This window comes from Pseudochaenichthys georgianus, chromosome 14 (genome assembly GCF_902827115.2).
Source record: "Pseudochaenichthys georgianus chromosome 14, fPseGeo1.2, whole genome shotgun sequence".
NCBI classification, from domain to species: Eukaryota; Metazoa; Chordata; class Actinopteri; order Perciformes; family Channichthyidae; genus Pseudochaenichthys; species Pseudochaenichthys georgianus.
This window is the reverse complement of record NC_047516.1, coordinates 16,549,712-16,565,350: the sequence shown is the minus strand read 5'-3', so window position 1 is coordinate 16,565,350 and position 15,639 is coordinate 16,549,712. Positions and strand designations below refer to the sequence as shown.

The following is a 15,639-nucleotide window of genomic DNA, read 5'->3' as shown; positions in this document are numbered from 1 at the left end:
ATAAAGCAAAAGTCTAGACAACTTGAAAGGATATGGCGTTCCACTAAACTTGAAGAATCTTTAATTTGGCATATTACTCTCAATGAATATAAGAAAGCACTGCGTAAAGCGAGAGCAGCCTACTACTCTTCATTAATAGATGAGAATAAGAATAATGCAAGATTTCTTTTCAGCACTGTAGCCAGGCTGACAGAGAGCCACAGCTCGATTGAGCCTTCTATTCCCTTAGCACTCAGTAGTAATGATTTTATGTGCTTTTTTAACGATAAAATTGTTACTCTTAGAAACAAAATTAATGACCTCTTGCCTTCGACCAGTATAGTGTTATCAACAGCTCCCGAAATCGTAAGTTCTAATATTACACTAGATAGTAAACTAGAATGCTTTTCAGCCATTAACCTTGAACAATTACATTCAATGATTCTCTCTTCTAAACCATCAACGTGTATGTTAGACCCAATTCCAACTAAGCTGTTGAAGGAAGTTTTTCCATTAATTAGCACTTCTTTATAAATATTATGAATATGTCTTTATTATCAGGCTATGTTCCACAATCATTCAAAGTAGCAGTGATAAAACCGCTTCTTAAAAAGCACAACCTCGATCCAGAGGTTTTAGCCAACTATAGACCTATTTCTAATCTTCCGTTCCTCTCAAAAATTCTTGAGAAAGCGGTCGCAAAACAGTTGTGTGATTACTTAAAAAACAATGATTTATTTGAAGATTTTCAGTCTGGCTTTAGAACACATCATAGCACAGAGACAGCTCTGGTTAAAGTCACAAATGATATTCTAATAGCCTCAGACAAGGGACTTGTCTCTATTCTTGTTTTGCTCGATCTTAGTGCTGCATTTGATACTATCGACCATGATATCCTATTGCAAAGACTAGAGCACTTAGTTGGCATACAGGGAACTGCTTTAGGCTGGTTTAGGTCCTATCTATCTGAACGCTCTCAGTTTGTACGTGTTAACGATGAATCTTCCACGCAAACCAAAGTTAGCCATGGAGTGCCACAGGGCTCAATGCTCGGACCTATTTTGTTCACATTAATATGCTTCCGTTAGGCAATATTATAAGGAATCATTCTGTAAACTTTCATTGTTATGCGGATGATACTCAACTATATTTATCAATCAAGCCTGATGAAATTAATCATCTAAATAAAATTCAAGACTGCCTTAAGGACTTAAAAACGTGGATGACCTTAAACTTTTTGATGTTAAACACGACCAAAACTGAAGTTATTGTACTTGGCCCGAAGAATCTACGAAACAAATTATCTAAAGACATACTAACTATGGATGGCATTAATTTGGCCTCCAGTGAGACTGTAAGGAATCTTGGTGTTATATTTGATCAGGATTTATCCTTTAACGCCCACATAAAATCAATTTCAAGGACCGCCTACTTCCATCTACGTAACATTGCAAAAATCAGGCATATCTTGCCTCAAAACGATGCAGAGAAACTAGTCCATGCATTTGTTACTTCTAGGCTGGATTATTGTAACTCTTTATTATCAGGGAGTACCAAGAAGTCAATCAAGTCGCTTCAGCTGATTCAAAATGCTGCGGCTCGTGTACTAACCAGAGTTAGGAAAAGGGACCACATTACTCCTGTTCTGGCTGCCTTACACTGGCTCCCTATAGAACACAGGATAGAATTTAAAATTCTTCTTCTCGCCTACAAAGCCCTTAATGGGCAGGCGCCATCTTACCTTAAAGAACTCATTATACCCTACTGTCCTACTAGGGCATTGCGTTCCAAGAATGCAGGGTTGTTGGTTGTTCCTAGAATCTTTAAAAGTACAATGGGAGCCAGAGCCTTTTCTTATCAAGCTCCACATTTGTGGAATCAGCTTCCAGTTTGTGTTCGGGCGGCAGACACCCTATCCGTTTTTAAGAGTGCGCTTAAGACCTTCCTTTTTGATAAAGCTTATAGTTAGGGCTGATTAGATTCAGCCCCTAGTTTTGCTGATATAGGCTTAGTTTGTCGGGGGACATCTTACTTCTTCCTTCTCTCTGTCTATACCCGTGTACACTCATGTTCCGATTAACCCAGCTTCCCCAAATGTCTTTCTTTTTGGTGTCTATATACGCTGGGATCCGGAGTCATGGATGATCCTGCGGTCCTGTGTCCTGGATCGCGAGCGCTGGATCTTGAGTCGTGGCTGTGGTCCTGGATCATAGGTCCTGGATGGATATCCTCGTGGATTCATCTTCCTATTATACACACATGCATTTCCAAACATTTGGACTACCTATGTTGCAAATGTATTATCTTTTCAATTTACACACGGCATCTATTGCACGTCTGTCCGTCCTGGGAGAGGGATCCCTCCTCTGTTGCTCTCCCTGAGGTTTCTCCCATTTTTCCCTTTAAACTGGGTTTTCTTTGGAAGTTTTTCCTTGTACGATGTGAGGGTCTAAGGACAGAGGGTGTCGTATTGTCATACTGATATTCTGTACACACTGTGAAGACCACTGAGACAAATGTAACATTTGTGATATTGGGCTATAAATAAACATTGATTGATTGATTGAAGAGGCCAACGACAGACTCAGCACACGCTGGTCTGGGTCGATCAGACCCAAATAAAACCCAACGCAAAATATGGTAAGGATAGGAATGTAAAACACAGCAACAAGGATGATATGCTCCACACAAGTGGCCAGAGCTTTCACCCGACTGTCTAAAGATTTCATCATGAATACAGTCGCCAGAATGCTCACATAAGACAGGAGAATAAAAGTAAAGGGTACTGCAAGGAGCAAAATAGTAAGGAAGGAAACTGAAGCCCACTGCAGTGAATAATCGTTACAGGCGAGTCTGAACACAGGCGCATAGTCACAGAAATAGCTAAACACTATTACAGAATTACAAAAAGACAGTCGAGACATTAGACTTGTTGTAAATAATGTTACTCCCAGACCAATAAACCAAGTCACGCCGACAATCCATGACATGCTCTGCATTGTGTTGATCGAGTTGTGACTCAGAGGGAAACATATTGCAATCAACCTGTCATAGGCAAGTATAGCAAGTACATATGACTCCAAAGACCCAAAAGCGTAGTAGACGAACATTTGTAAAAAACAGAGGTTATATGGAATAAAGTTGTCTTTAACAAGGAATATATTTATCATGCTGGGAATAGTGCACGTGTTCAGGATAACATCAATTACTGCGAGGTTTACCACAGCCAGACATTTTGGAGTGTGTAAAGAACGATTAAAGCAAATTACATAGATCACCAAACAATTGGCGAGCACTGTGACCACATAAACAAACGATAGAAAGATAAAGTAGACACTGATGAAGGGAAAAGTCTCAAACCCAATGATATAGAAGCCTGGAGGATGAATGACGATGATAGAATCATTTAAAACAGTCCTGAGAAAAGACATAGTAGATCTCCGCAGCCTGTGAAGGAGGATGGCTCTCTGGTCTGATAAAGAGGAAATAAATCACATCACACACGTAGACGTTGAAAAGCCTCATATTATCATGCCATTTTCATTAATACAATTCAACCTAACAGTGTTTAAAGTAGTTATGTGATAGTTAATCATGAAGCTTACCTGAAGCCCTGGATCAATAGTAACTCTGACTCGAACTGTCCGACCCCTCATACAGTGGAATATTACTTTCCTTATTGATCTCCCGAGATAAAGCTTTCTAGTGATACTGAGAAGAAGAAGCCTTTTAATGATGTTAATTTGTTCCACAGAGATCACGGCATTACTTTTCTTTCCATTAAACTTATTAAGCTCAGTTCACAAGCACTTTATTGCCCTCACTGATGAGAAGTACCTCTTGTGAGTAGATGGAACATTCAGGACCAACCACACTTGAGTCACTGATTTATTTGGTCCCATACATGTAATAAGCATTATTGTGTAATCATTTGCTTATTTAGATTTCTGTAAATGTACCTTTTCAATACATTATTGAGACAAAACAACTTTCAGAAAGTTTGGAAACAACATGCATTATGCTGACTTTCTTAAACAGGCCATGGTTTTAATGAGCCTAATTTGTGATGCCGTCACCAGAGAGTTTCTGTTAATGACCTTGTCTTTAACAAGCAAACCTTTTACTGTGCAAACTTCAAACTTATTAATCTGAGTTGTTATTGTTACTAATGCGAATAAACACAATACAGCATGGAGGTTAAAGTTCCCATTATTCTATGGTGTTTTTAGAAAGCGCCATTTCCTTTAAAGTACCTTTTTCCAGGCCAGCAGCCAGGTCGGTTGTCTTGGTCTTTCTACACTGCCTAAAAGTCTTAGGCTGCTTACTCCTATTAACACTAAAACTCCAGATATGATGTGTCACCTTTGGTCTTGTTGTTGGCCTTGTCATGCTCCTTTGGCATGTGTGACTTGAACTGCGATGCTACGGTTGCATTCAAATCAATTCAATAAAAGACTTTATTTCATAAAATGTTTTACTTGAAACATTATGTTCTACAGCGTGTGCAAGTGAATAATTTAATTGTAAAGATGGTATTAAGAGCTCATTCATTCAATTGTGTTTTGGAGTTTATATATAGTTGTTCTCTGAATCATTAGCTATTATTTTAGCAGTAAAGTGTTTAGTGTGATAGAGTATAATCAAAACCGGTAATTTAATGATATGGTACAAGCCAGTTTTCATGGTGAAGGTTCACCGGGGTTACTCAATCTGTGAAGTAGTCAGTGAATCTCACATTAATCTGCACGGCCATTTTATTTTCTTCATCTTTAAACAAGGTCTGTAATCGGGTTTTCTTTCAGCACGTTAGATTTACTAGATTCCCAAAACAACAAAGTTAAACCGAGAATCAATGATTTGAACAGTAATGAAGTACACAGGTACATGAAGTCCACATGTTTAATGCTTGTTACGTTTTTTACAGATTTCTAAATCATGTATACGTGGAAGATGAATTACTTCACTTTTAAACTTCATTGTTGGTATAAATAAACACAATAAAACATTATTCAGTTTTATCAGTCACAAATAAGATATCTAAGCAGTTGAAGTACATTCAAATTTGAGAAAGTTCTGACAATGAGTAATTACAAACAACAACGACACCAAATATTTAAAGGTTCTCAAAAATATATAGCACATCACAACACAAAACCTGCAAACAAAACAAAACAATAATCCTTTAGAGTTGAGCCTTTTGAGATTCATTTGTGTGGCTCATGCATGCTGTCTGCCCATAACCTGCTTTAGTGATGAGGAGCAACAGAGCCTCAAGGCTGCTGCTCTATAGTCATGCTGTTTTCCATAGATTTGTTTAACACTGTGAAATGCAGACGGTAGATATAACGAAAAAGTGTTATGATAGAAATATCAATTTTAATTAAGTACAGATTAGCTAAGTAATATTAGAGATACCAGCAACAGCATACTAGTAAATCAATTTACTTACTACTGCCAATTAGTCCTTTTTATTTAGTGCTGTGTTTTATCAACCCTAAAAGGATTGTTTTTTGGGGGGTTTGTTGGTTGTGTGCCAATTGTATTTCTTCTTACCAATGCCAGAACTCTGATTTTGATCTCTCTGGTTTTCAAAGAATATATGAGAGGATTGACACAAGGTGGGATGCAAGAGGCCAACGACAGACTCAGCACACGCTGGTCTGGGTCGATCAGACCCAGATAAAACCCAACGCAAAATATGGTAAGGATAGGAATGTAAAACACAGCAACAAGGATGATATGCTCCACACAAGTGGCCAGAGCTTTCACCCGACTGTCTAAAGATTTCATCATGAATACAGTCGCCAGAATGCTCACATAAGACAGGATAATAAAAGTAAAGGGTACTGCAAGTATCAAAATGGTAAGGAAAGACGCTGAAGCCCACTGCATTGAATAATCGTTACAGGCGAGTCTGAATACAGGCGCATAGTCACAGAAATAGCTAAAGACTATTACAGAATTACAAAAAGACAGTCGAGACATTAGACTTGTTGTAAATAATATTACTCCCAGACCAAAAAACCAAGTCACGCCGACAATCCATGACATGCTCTGCATTGTGTTGATCGAGTTGTGACGCAGAGGGAAACATATTGCAATCAACCTGTCATAGGCAAGTATAGCAAGTGCATACGACTCCAAAGATATAAAAGCGTAGTAGACAAACATTTGTAACAAACAGAGGTTATATGGAATAAAGTTGTCTTTAACAAGGAATATCTTGATCATGCTGGGAATAGTGCACGTGTTCAGGATAACATCAATTACTGCGAGGTTTACCACAGCCAGACATTTTGGAGTGTGTAAAGAACGATTAAAGCAAATTACATAGATCACCAAACAATTGGCGAGCACTGTGACCACATAAACAAACGATAGAAAGATAAAGTAGACACTGATGAAGGGAAAAGTCTCAAACCCAATGATATAGAAGCCTGGAGGATGAATGATGATGATAGAGTCATTTAAAACAGTCCTGAGAAAAGACATAGTATATCTCCGCAGCCTGCGAAGGAGGATGGCTCTCTGGTCTGATAAAGAGGAAATAAATCACATCACACACGTAGACGTTGAAAAGCCTCATATTATCATGCCATTTTCATTAATACAATTCAACCTAACAGTGTTTAAAGTAGTTATGTGATAGTTAATCATGAAGCTTACCTGAAGCCCTGGATCAATAGTAACTCTGACTCGAACTGTCCGACCCCTCATACAGTGGAATATATACTTTCCTTATTGATCTCCCGAGATAAAGCTTTCTAGTGATACTGAGAAGAAGAAGCCTTTTAATGATGTTAATTTGTTCCACAGAGATCACAGCATTACTTTTTCTTTCCATTAAACTTATTAAGCTCAGTTCACAAGCACTTTATTGCCCTCACTGATGAGAAGTACCTCTTGTGAGTAGATGGAACATTCAGGACCAACCACACTTGAGTCACTGATTTATTTGGTCCCATACATGTAATAAGCATTATTGTGTAATCATTTGCTTATTTAGATTTCTGTAAATGTACCTTTTCAATACATTATTGAGACAAAACAACTTTCAGAAAGTTTGGAAACAACATGCATTATGCTGACTTTCTTAAACAGGCCATGGTTTTAATGAGCCTAATTTGTGATGCCGTCACCAGAGAGTTTCTGTTAATGACCTTGTCTTTAACAAGCAAACCTTTTACTGTGCAAACTTCAAACTTATTAATCTGAGTTGTTATTGTTACTAATGCGAATAAACACAATAGAGCATGGAGGTTAAAGTTCCCATTACTCAATGGTGTTTTTAGAAAGCGGCCATTTCCTTTAAAGTACCTTTTTCCAGGCCAGCAGCCAGGTCGGTTGTCTTGGTCTTTCTACACTGCCTAAAAGTCTTAGGCTGCTTACTCCTATTAACACTAAAACTCCAGATATGATGTGTCACCTTTGGTCTTGTTGTTGGCCTTGTCATGCTCCTTTGGCATGTGTGACTTGAACTGCGATGCTACGGTTGAATTCAAATCAATTCAATAAAAGACTTTATTTCATAAAATGTTTTACTTGAAACATTATGTTCTACAGCGTGTGCAAGTGAATAATATGTAATTGTAAAGATGGTATTAAGAGCTCATTCATTCAATTGTGTTTTGGAGTTTATATATAGTTGTTCTCTGAATCATTAGCTATTATTTTAGCAGTAAAGTGTTTAGTGTGATAGAGTATAATCAAAACCGGTAATTTAATGATATGGTACAAGCCAGTTTTCATGGTGAAGGTTCACCGGGGTTACTCAATCTGTGAAGTAGTCAGTGAATCTCACATTAATCTGCACGGCCATTTTATTTTCTTCATCTTTAAACAAGGTCTGTAATCGGGTTTCTTTCAGCACGTTAGATTTACTAGATTCCCAAAACAACAAAGTTAAACCGAGAATCAATGATTTGAAACAGTAATGAAGTACACAGGTACATGAAGTCCACATGTTTAATGCTTGTTACGTTTTTTACAGATTTCTAAATCATGTATACGTGGAAGATGAATTACTTCACTTTTAAACTTCATTGTTGGTATAAATAAACACAATAAAACATTATTCAGTTTTATCAGTCACAAATAAGATATCTAAGCAGTTGAAGTACATTCAAATTTGAAAAAGTTCTGACAATGATAATTACAAACAACAACGACACCAAATATTTAAAGGTTCTCCAAATATTGCACATTACAACACAAAACCTGCAAACAAAAACAAAACAATGATGAGGCTGCGTGGGGTCAAAATGATCACAAGAACGGTGAGCAAAAATCCCAGAACCACACGGGGGGACCTAGTCAATGACCTGCAGAGAGCTGGGACCAAAGTAACAAAGGCTACCATCAGTAACACACTACGCCGCCAGGGACTCAAATCCTGCAGTGCCAGACGTGTCCCCCTGCTTAAGCCAGTACATGTCCAGGCCCGTCTGAAGTTTGCTAGAGAGCATTTAGATGATCCAGAAGAGGATTGGGAGAATGTCATATGGTCAGATGAAACCAAAATAGAACTTTTTGGTAAAAACTCAACTAGACGTGTTTGGAGGAGAAATAATGCTGAGTTGCATCCAAAGAACACCATACCTACTGTGAAACATGGGGGTGGAAACATCATGCTTTGGGGCTGTTTTTCTGCAAAGGGACCAGGACGACTGATCCGTGTAAAGGAAAGAATGAATGGGGCCATGTATCGTGAGATTTTGAGTGACAACCTCCTTCCATCAGCAAGGGCATTGAAGATGAAACGTGGCTGGGTCTTTCAGTATGACAATGATCCCAAACACACCGCCCGGGCAACAAAGGAGTAGCTTCGTAAGAAGCATTTCAAGGTCCTGGAGTGGCCTAGCTAGTCTCCAGATCTCAACCCCATAGAACATCTTTGGAGGGAGTTGAAAGTCCGTGTTGCCCAGCGACAGCCCCAAAACATCACTGCTCTAGAGGAGATATGCATGGAGGAATGGGCCAAAATAATACCAGCACAGTGTGTGAAAACCTTGTGAAGACTTACAGAAGACGTTTGAACCTCTGTCATTGCCAACAAAGGGTATAATATAACAACAGTATTGAGATGAACTTTTGTTATTGACTCAAATACTTATTTTCCACCATAATCTGCAAATAAATTCTTTAAAATCAGACAATGTGATTTTCTGGATTTTTTTTTCTCATTTTGTCTCTCATAGTTGAGGTATACCTAGGATGAAAATTACAGGCCTCTCTCATATTTTTAAGTGGGAGAACTGGCACAATTGGTGGCTGACTAAATACTTTTTTGCCCCACTGTATATCACCAAACAATTGAACAGCACTGTGACCACATACACAAACGATAGAAAGATAAAACTGATGAGGGAAAAGTCTCAAACCCAATGATATAGAAGCCTGGAGGATGAATGATGTCAAGAGTCAAGAGAATCTGATTAGCTTCGGTTGCTTTGCTAACATTACCTATAGAATGCCGAAGATACACTTTCAAAACCGCGTTTTGATGCCAAACAGCATCAATTCAGACTGAAACACATACACTGATGGGGGATATTTATCAGCTGCTTGTGTAACATCAGACAGTGAATACTTTACAGCGGCCGCTGCCACGAGTTAACAGCGGTCGGTAAATGCCACTGAAACACATTAATAAACATGCACCACGGCACTCTGGAGAAAAGTATAAGGTTGGAGAAGTCGTTCTTTAATTTAATCTGGCTTCGTATGATTAAAAACTACCCGACACAGTCCCTCTATTAGAAAATCAGCAAAGTAAAACGCTGTGTGGGTCATAAGAAGGCACGTAAATGGTTACGTCATGACGCAAACGATGACACAATGACACAATAATTCACCTTTGAACCTGCATCTGTAACAATGAGTGGACCAAAAGAAAAGAAAAGTCGATATTGAGTGCAGAGTGTTTAATGAGGAGTGGACAGCTAAATATGTTGTCACCGATCTGCTACTGGCCCCCGCCAAAACTGTTTTACTATTCAAACCTTTGCCTAATTATTTATCACCTGCATCTATTAGCAGGTCTTGCGGTCTCACACTTGGAGGTAAATAGGTTGCACATGTTGGCCCCTGTGCACTGTGCTTTCTCCCCAAGAGTACCTTTTCTGAAATAACAAGTTAAGTTTGTTAAGCTACAAAGTAAGGCAAGGCAAGTTTATTTATATAGCACCTTTCAACACAAGGCAATTCAAAGTGCTTTACAAAAAATGAAAGACATTAAGAAAATTGCATTTAAAATCAGTCATTAAAAAGAAAAGACAATAAAATAAACATTAAAAGAAAAAATACATGGATACAAGTTACAGTGCAGTTTAAGATGTGAATAGTTCAAACCCCAAGGTCCCCGCCAGCGTTTTTTTTTTTTCACGACACTGTGTCTCAGGGGATCTTAATATTTAAGAACCTATTAATGTGTTATACCAGATTAACGGGAATAATTAACGGGTTTAACAGGTTAAAAGCAGCGGCAAAAAGAAAAGTCTTTAGTAGTCAGAGTTGCAGCGGACCTGCAGGTTTCTGGGAGTTTGTTCCAGATATTTGGAGCATAATAAGTAAACGCTGCTTTTCCATGTTTAGTTCTGACTCTGGGGACAGAAAGCTGACCAGTCCCTGAAGACCTGAGAGATCTGGATGGTTCATAATTTAGCAGTAGGTCAGAAATGTATTTTGGGCCTAAACCATTCAAAGCTTTATAAACCAGCAGCAGTATTTTGAAATATATTCTTTGACACACAGGAAGCCAGTGTAAAGACTTCAGAACAGGAGTGATGTGATCCACTTTCTTAGTGTTAGTGAGGACTCGAGCAGCAGCGTTCTGAATTAGCTGCAGCTTTCTAATAGATTTTTTAGTGAGACCTGTGAAGACACCATTACAGTAGTCGAGTCTACTGAAGATAAAAGCATGGACACGTTTTTTCCAAATCCTGCTGTGACATTAGTCTTTTAATCCTAGATATATTCTTTAGGTGATAGTAGGCTGATTTAGTAACTGTTTTAATGTGACTGTTGAAACTCAGGTCAGAGTCCATGACTACACCTAGACTTCTGGCTTTATCTGTTGTTTTGAACTTGTTTTGAACTTTTATACGTTCTGCCTTGGCTCCAAAAACCATTACCTCAGTTTTATCTTTGTTTAATTGGAGAAAGTTCTGACACATCCAGTCATTGATTTGTTCAATGCACTTACTCAGTGTTTGAATTGGAGCATAGTCTCCTGGTAAAATTGTTACGTAGATTTGTGTGTCATCTGCATAGCTATGGTAACTTATTTTGTTGTTTTTCATTATCTGAGCCAGTGGTAGCATGTAGATGTTAAAGAGAAGAGGCCCCAAGATGGAGCCTTGAGGAACCCCACATGTCATATTTGTCAACTCAGATGTGTATGTACCTATAGAAACAAAGTTGTTTCTGTCCTTTAGGTAGGATTCAAACCAATTTAGAACTGTTTCCGAAAGTCCCACCCATTTTTCCAGTCGGTCTAGTAATATGCTGTGGTCAACAGTGTCAAACGCAGCACTGAGATCTAATAATACTAACACTGAAGTTCTGCCACTGTCTGTGTTTAAGTGGATGTCATTAAAGACCTTTACAAGAGCAGTCTCAGTGCTGTGGTTTGGACGAAAGCCTGACTGGAACACATCGAAACAGTTATTTAAATGCAAGAAATTACTCAACTGTTGAAAAACCACTTTTTCAATGATCTTACCTAGAAATGGGAGGTTTGATATGGGCCTGTAATTCATGACTGAAGCATCTAGATTATTCTTTTTAAGAGCGGTTTAATGACTGCAGTTTTCAGGGCCTGTGGAAAAATACCTGAGTGAAGAGATTTGTTTACTATATGAAGTAGATCTGAGGCCATGCAAGGCAAAACATCTTTGAAAAATCCTGTTGGAATAATATCAAGGCAGCAGGAGGAGGATTTCAGAAGTTGTAAAATGTCCTCTAGGTTTTTATCATTAATCTGATGGAATTGTGTCATGGTGCTTGACTTGTTATTAGGTGGACACAGAGACAACACATTTGCTGTTCCTGATGCAGAGGCACTGACTGCTTGTCTGATTTTCTGAATTTTGTCAGTGAAAAAGGAGGACAAATCATTGCACGCCCTGGTGGATAGAAATTCAGAGGCTACTGACACTGGGGGGTTAGTTAGTCTGACGACGGTAGCAAACAAGGCACGTGCGTTGTTTTTGTTTTTGGTAATGATGTCAGAGAAGAACAATTGTCGTGCGTTTTTCAATTCCGTTTGTTCTGGATTGGCACACTTGGTGGTTTAGGAGGATTGTTTGTAATTTTCCCTTTAGCAGCTGCCCACTGCTGTTTCCTAGTATGAATAGGGGTTGAAGAGGTGCTCTTCCTGGGTGATAACAATGCAGGCCAGCCGGTCGCATCACAGATTTCAGAGCGCTGGGCTCTGCCTGTTATCCGTCCTCCCAAATCCCATGGAAATGATTTACTCTTAGGCTTTGCACCCTGAGTGTTCCAGGGAGGACTACCACTTGTTTATTTATTACCCAGTACACAGCCCTCCTGTTCCTTGGAATCCTTGTAGCTGCTAACTAGCTGTGAGTTAGCATACCCTTCTCCATTATTTTGCAACACTGGTAAAGTGGTGTCATTCCCACGACATAGTCCATTCACTTCCACGTTAACTTCCGACCGTTGCATTTTCATTTCCAACACAGCTATCTTCTGTATAAGTTTGTGAAGTCATCTGTAGAGAACGGAGGCATTTTGCTACCAACTAGCTTAAGCTAAATAGCATGCCGTAGCCTACCAGGCTTTAGCTGTTGCTAGGCCACGCACGTCGTAGTAAAAATGTTGAAATATGGCTGAAACCCTCCGTCTATTTACGAAGATGAACTGTCCCAGTGATAAGTTAATGTCCAGGAGCCGCTGCTCGAAGTTTTCAGAGAATAAGAGTAGGAAAATCAGCATAAAAAGTAAGCAGAGGCAGGAGCAAGCAGAAAAGCGTCTGTAAGAAAGATAAAGGGGACCTATACAGTATGCTTTTTTTTTGCCAATACAACATTCTTTCAGCTTTTAGGATTAAGTCTGTTTAGTCGGTAATAGTCATTTACTGTTTCCTCCGGGTTCTGCTTACATGCATAGATTCTTGCCATGTCGACTTTGACGGGGAATTTTTTAGTTATTGCAGTCTCTAGGCGGCCCAAAGCATCACGGTAGGTAACGTTCAGGACATCATCCCACTCGGGGTTTGTCATGTGCTGTTGACCTCTCAGTATTTCGGTGAAGTGGCTGACGTGTGTCGGACCCATTTTCAGAGTCAACAATATCTTTATCTCCGGCATGGTAGGGGTGAATTGTCTGCAGAACATGAGAAGTGCTGCAGCGAATTTAGCACCTCCTAACTCAACATCTGGCAGGTGATCTCTTGATATCTCCTTCATCTCCGCTATGGTCCATGGGCGATAGACTAATGCAGGACCATTAGGTCCGGCCACCTGTATCATAGGACAGGCGAGAGTAATATTCTCTTCGTCCTCCGGTTCGCTCCGGTGGCGGAGGCGTTCTTTTTTGTAGATTTCAGCTTCCTTCGCGTCTCTCTCCTTTTTCTCTCTCTTGTCCTGGATCTTTTTCAGTCTTGCTTCTTCTTCTTCATTTTCTTTTCTCTGTCTCTCTTCGTCTCTTTCCTTTTTCTGTCTGTCCTGCTGTGCAGCTTCTCCAGCGGCGTCTGGTATGTTGACCTCTAGTCCAGCAGCAGCAGCCTCTTCAGCAGGTAGCAGACGGGGAGGTGGAGGAGGGAATGGAAATCCTGAGTCGAGGAGAGGGGTCCCCGCACGCCTGCAAACAGAGGATAGAGGGAAGCTTGTGGTTTATGTTGGGGAGGAAACACAAAACACTTTTCTCTTCCTTTGCACTTTTATCCTCAGCCTGTATCTTTTTTATTTCCGCGGCCAATTGCCTTCTTTCACGGCACTCTGCTTCATCCTCCCAGTATTTTAAACACTTTCTATGAGTGTCCAGTCTCTCTAAATCTTTTACTTTAATTTTACTCTTCTTCTTCATTCCATCTCACACTCTTGTAATTTATCCCTTAGGTTTTTGATTTTTAATTTATTCCAAAGAACCTCCCTTAGGAAATCCGAACATTTCCGTCCATATATTAATTTAGACAGACTTTCTTCACCATATTTTGCTCGCATGACATCAACAATCGGACCCCTCAGGAGGCTGTACAACACCCCCTCGCCTGCTTTGCCCCCATAGCAAAGTCTTTTAAAGTGTCACCAAAACACTCCGTGTCACCAAAACACTATTTTTCATCCGTCGATGCCAGATATTCCAAATATCTCTGTTTTCGAGCAGTCCCTCTCATAGATGTCATGGGAGTTTTAATTATGTTTAACTTTAAACAATTTAGACTTTGTACATCTCACCCAATATTGGAAGCCCCTTTTAGTTCACTGGATCTCGTGAAGTCAATCGGTTCCACCCCCCGCACTGGTCCCCTCGTCTCGTACGGTTTTTTCGTTGAGGTAGAGGAAAGACCCAAAAGATCCCGGAGGCGCGCACCCACCAGCGTCCAGAGGTTTCCCCGATCAACCAAACAGAGATCCTGCCGACAACGCCATCTGTTATGGAAATCTGGCTCCCAACACCGGCTGGAGAGTACAAGTCAAATGATCAAAACAAATAAATGGTGAATCAAGCAAAGCTGTCTTTTGGTTATTTATTTGAAGCTTCAAATACACGATATAATAATAATTTGTCACAGGTCGGACAGAGTATGAAAGTCTGCCGAGAGTGCGCAGAACAATGGAAAAGCAAAGGTTATATCGAACCCAGTGGGAACGTGAGAAATCTGGATTCACCACAGTCACATATTGTTATTAGACACCTGGCCTTCAAGGGAGATAGCATAACGGTTCTCAGAGCAGGGAAGTTGTCGTGTGTGTCTGTGTGAGTCTCTTAGTAGCCAAAGCATCTCTTTGGCCTTGAGGAGAGGAAGAAGAGATATATAATAATAGTAAGAATATATCAGGAAATAAGAAGCATTTGGTTTAAGCATATGAAAGATATAATAAGGATAATAATAAGGATGATAATAATAAAAATTTCCACTACAACTGCCTTTCACAAAAACACATTTGAGGTAGTTGGATAGTTATTTTAAGAACATAACATGGTGTATCACTTTAAGATGGCAAAGGAGGTCATGGAAGTGTTTCCAAAAACACCAAAAATGACTTTTGGGACCACAACAAGGGAGATGGCGCATCAAAGAAAAGTCTTGGCCCTGGAAATACTGACAGCATCAGGTGTGTGCTACATTTTCAAAATTTCAATTCAATTGTGATATTGTTGTACTTGAGATGTAATATTAGCATTTTTTTTCCATCAGTGTTTGACAAAGAAGTCAACTGTGCCATGTGCGCCGCCATAAAACCACCCGGCTCAGTGACACATCAAACCCACATTGACTGGGTAAGGTTTAATTAATATTGAGACTTCAATTATTTCACAATTTAGATTTGTAGAAAAGCATTAAATGAAAGCAGAAACTAAATACAAACACTTCAGGGATGCAGTTGACCATTGCTCGAAGCTTTTATAAGCAGGGCTTTACTCTCATTTGTCTCCACTCCTTCTATTGCAGATTCAGTGTGACAGCTGTTC

The 15,639-nt window shown here is 39.5% G+C and overlaps 2 protein-coding genes across 2 annotated transcripts in view; both read right to left on the bottom strand.

The window, feature by feature from the left end:
- LOC117458015 (olfactory receptor 2AT4-like) overlaps positions 1 to 3,410 on the bottom strand; it is a 3,958-nt gene extending 548 nt beyond the window's left edge. The window contains exon 1 of the mRNA XM_034098252.2: positions 2,530 to 3,410. Within this exon, the coding sequence (XP_033954143.1) occupies positions 2,530 to 3,410 (881 nt within the window). The remainder of the gene's footprint in view (positions 1 to 2,529) is intronic.
- A 2,041-nt stretch (positions 3,411 to 5,451) lies between these two features.
- Positions 5,452 to 6,471, bottom strand: LOC117458014 (olfactory receptor 2AT4-like). Its single transcript, XM_034098251.1, has one exon. The coding sequence runs from the start codon at positions 6,469 to 6,471 to the stop codon at positions 5,452 to 5,454; it is 1,020 nt and encodes a 339-aa protein (XP_033954142.1).
- Between the last annotated feature and the right edge of the window lie 9,168 nt (positions 6,472 to 15,639).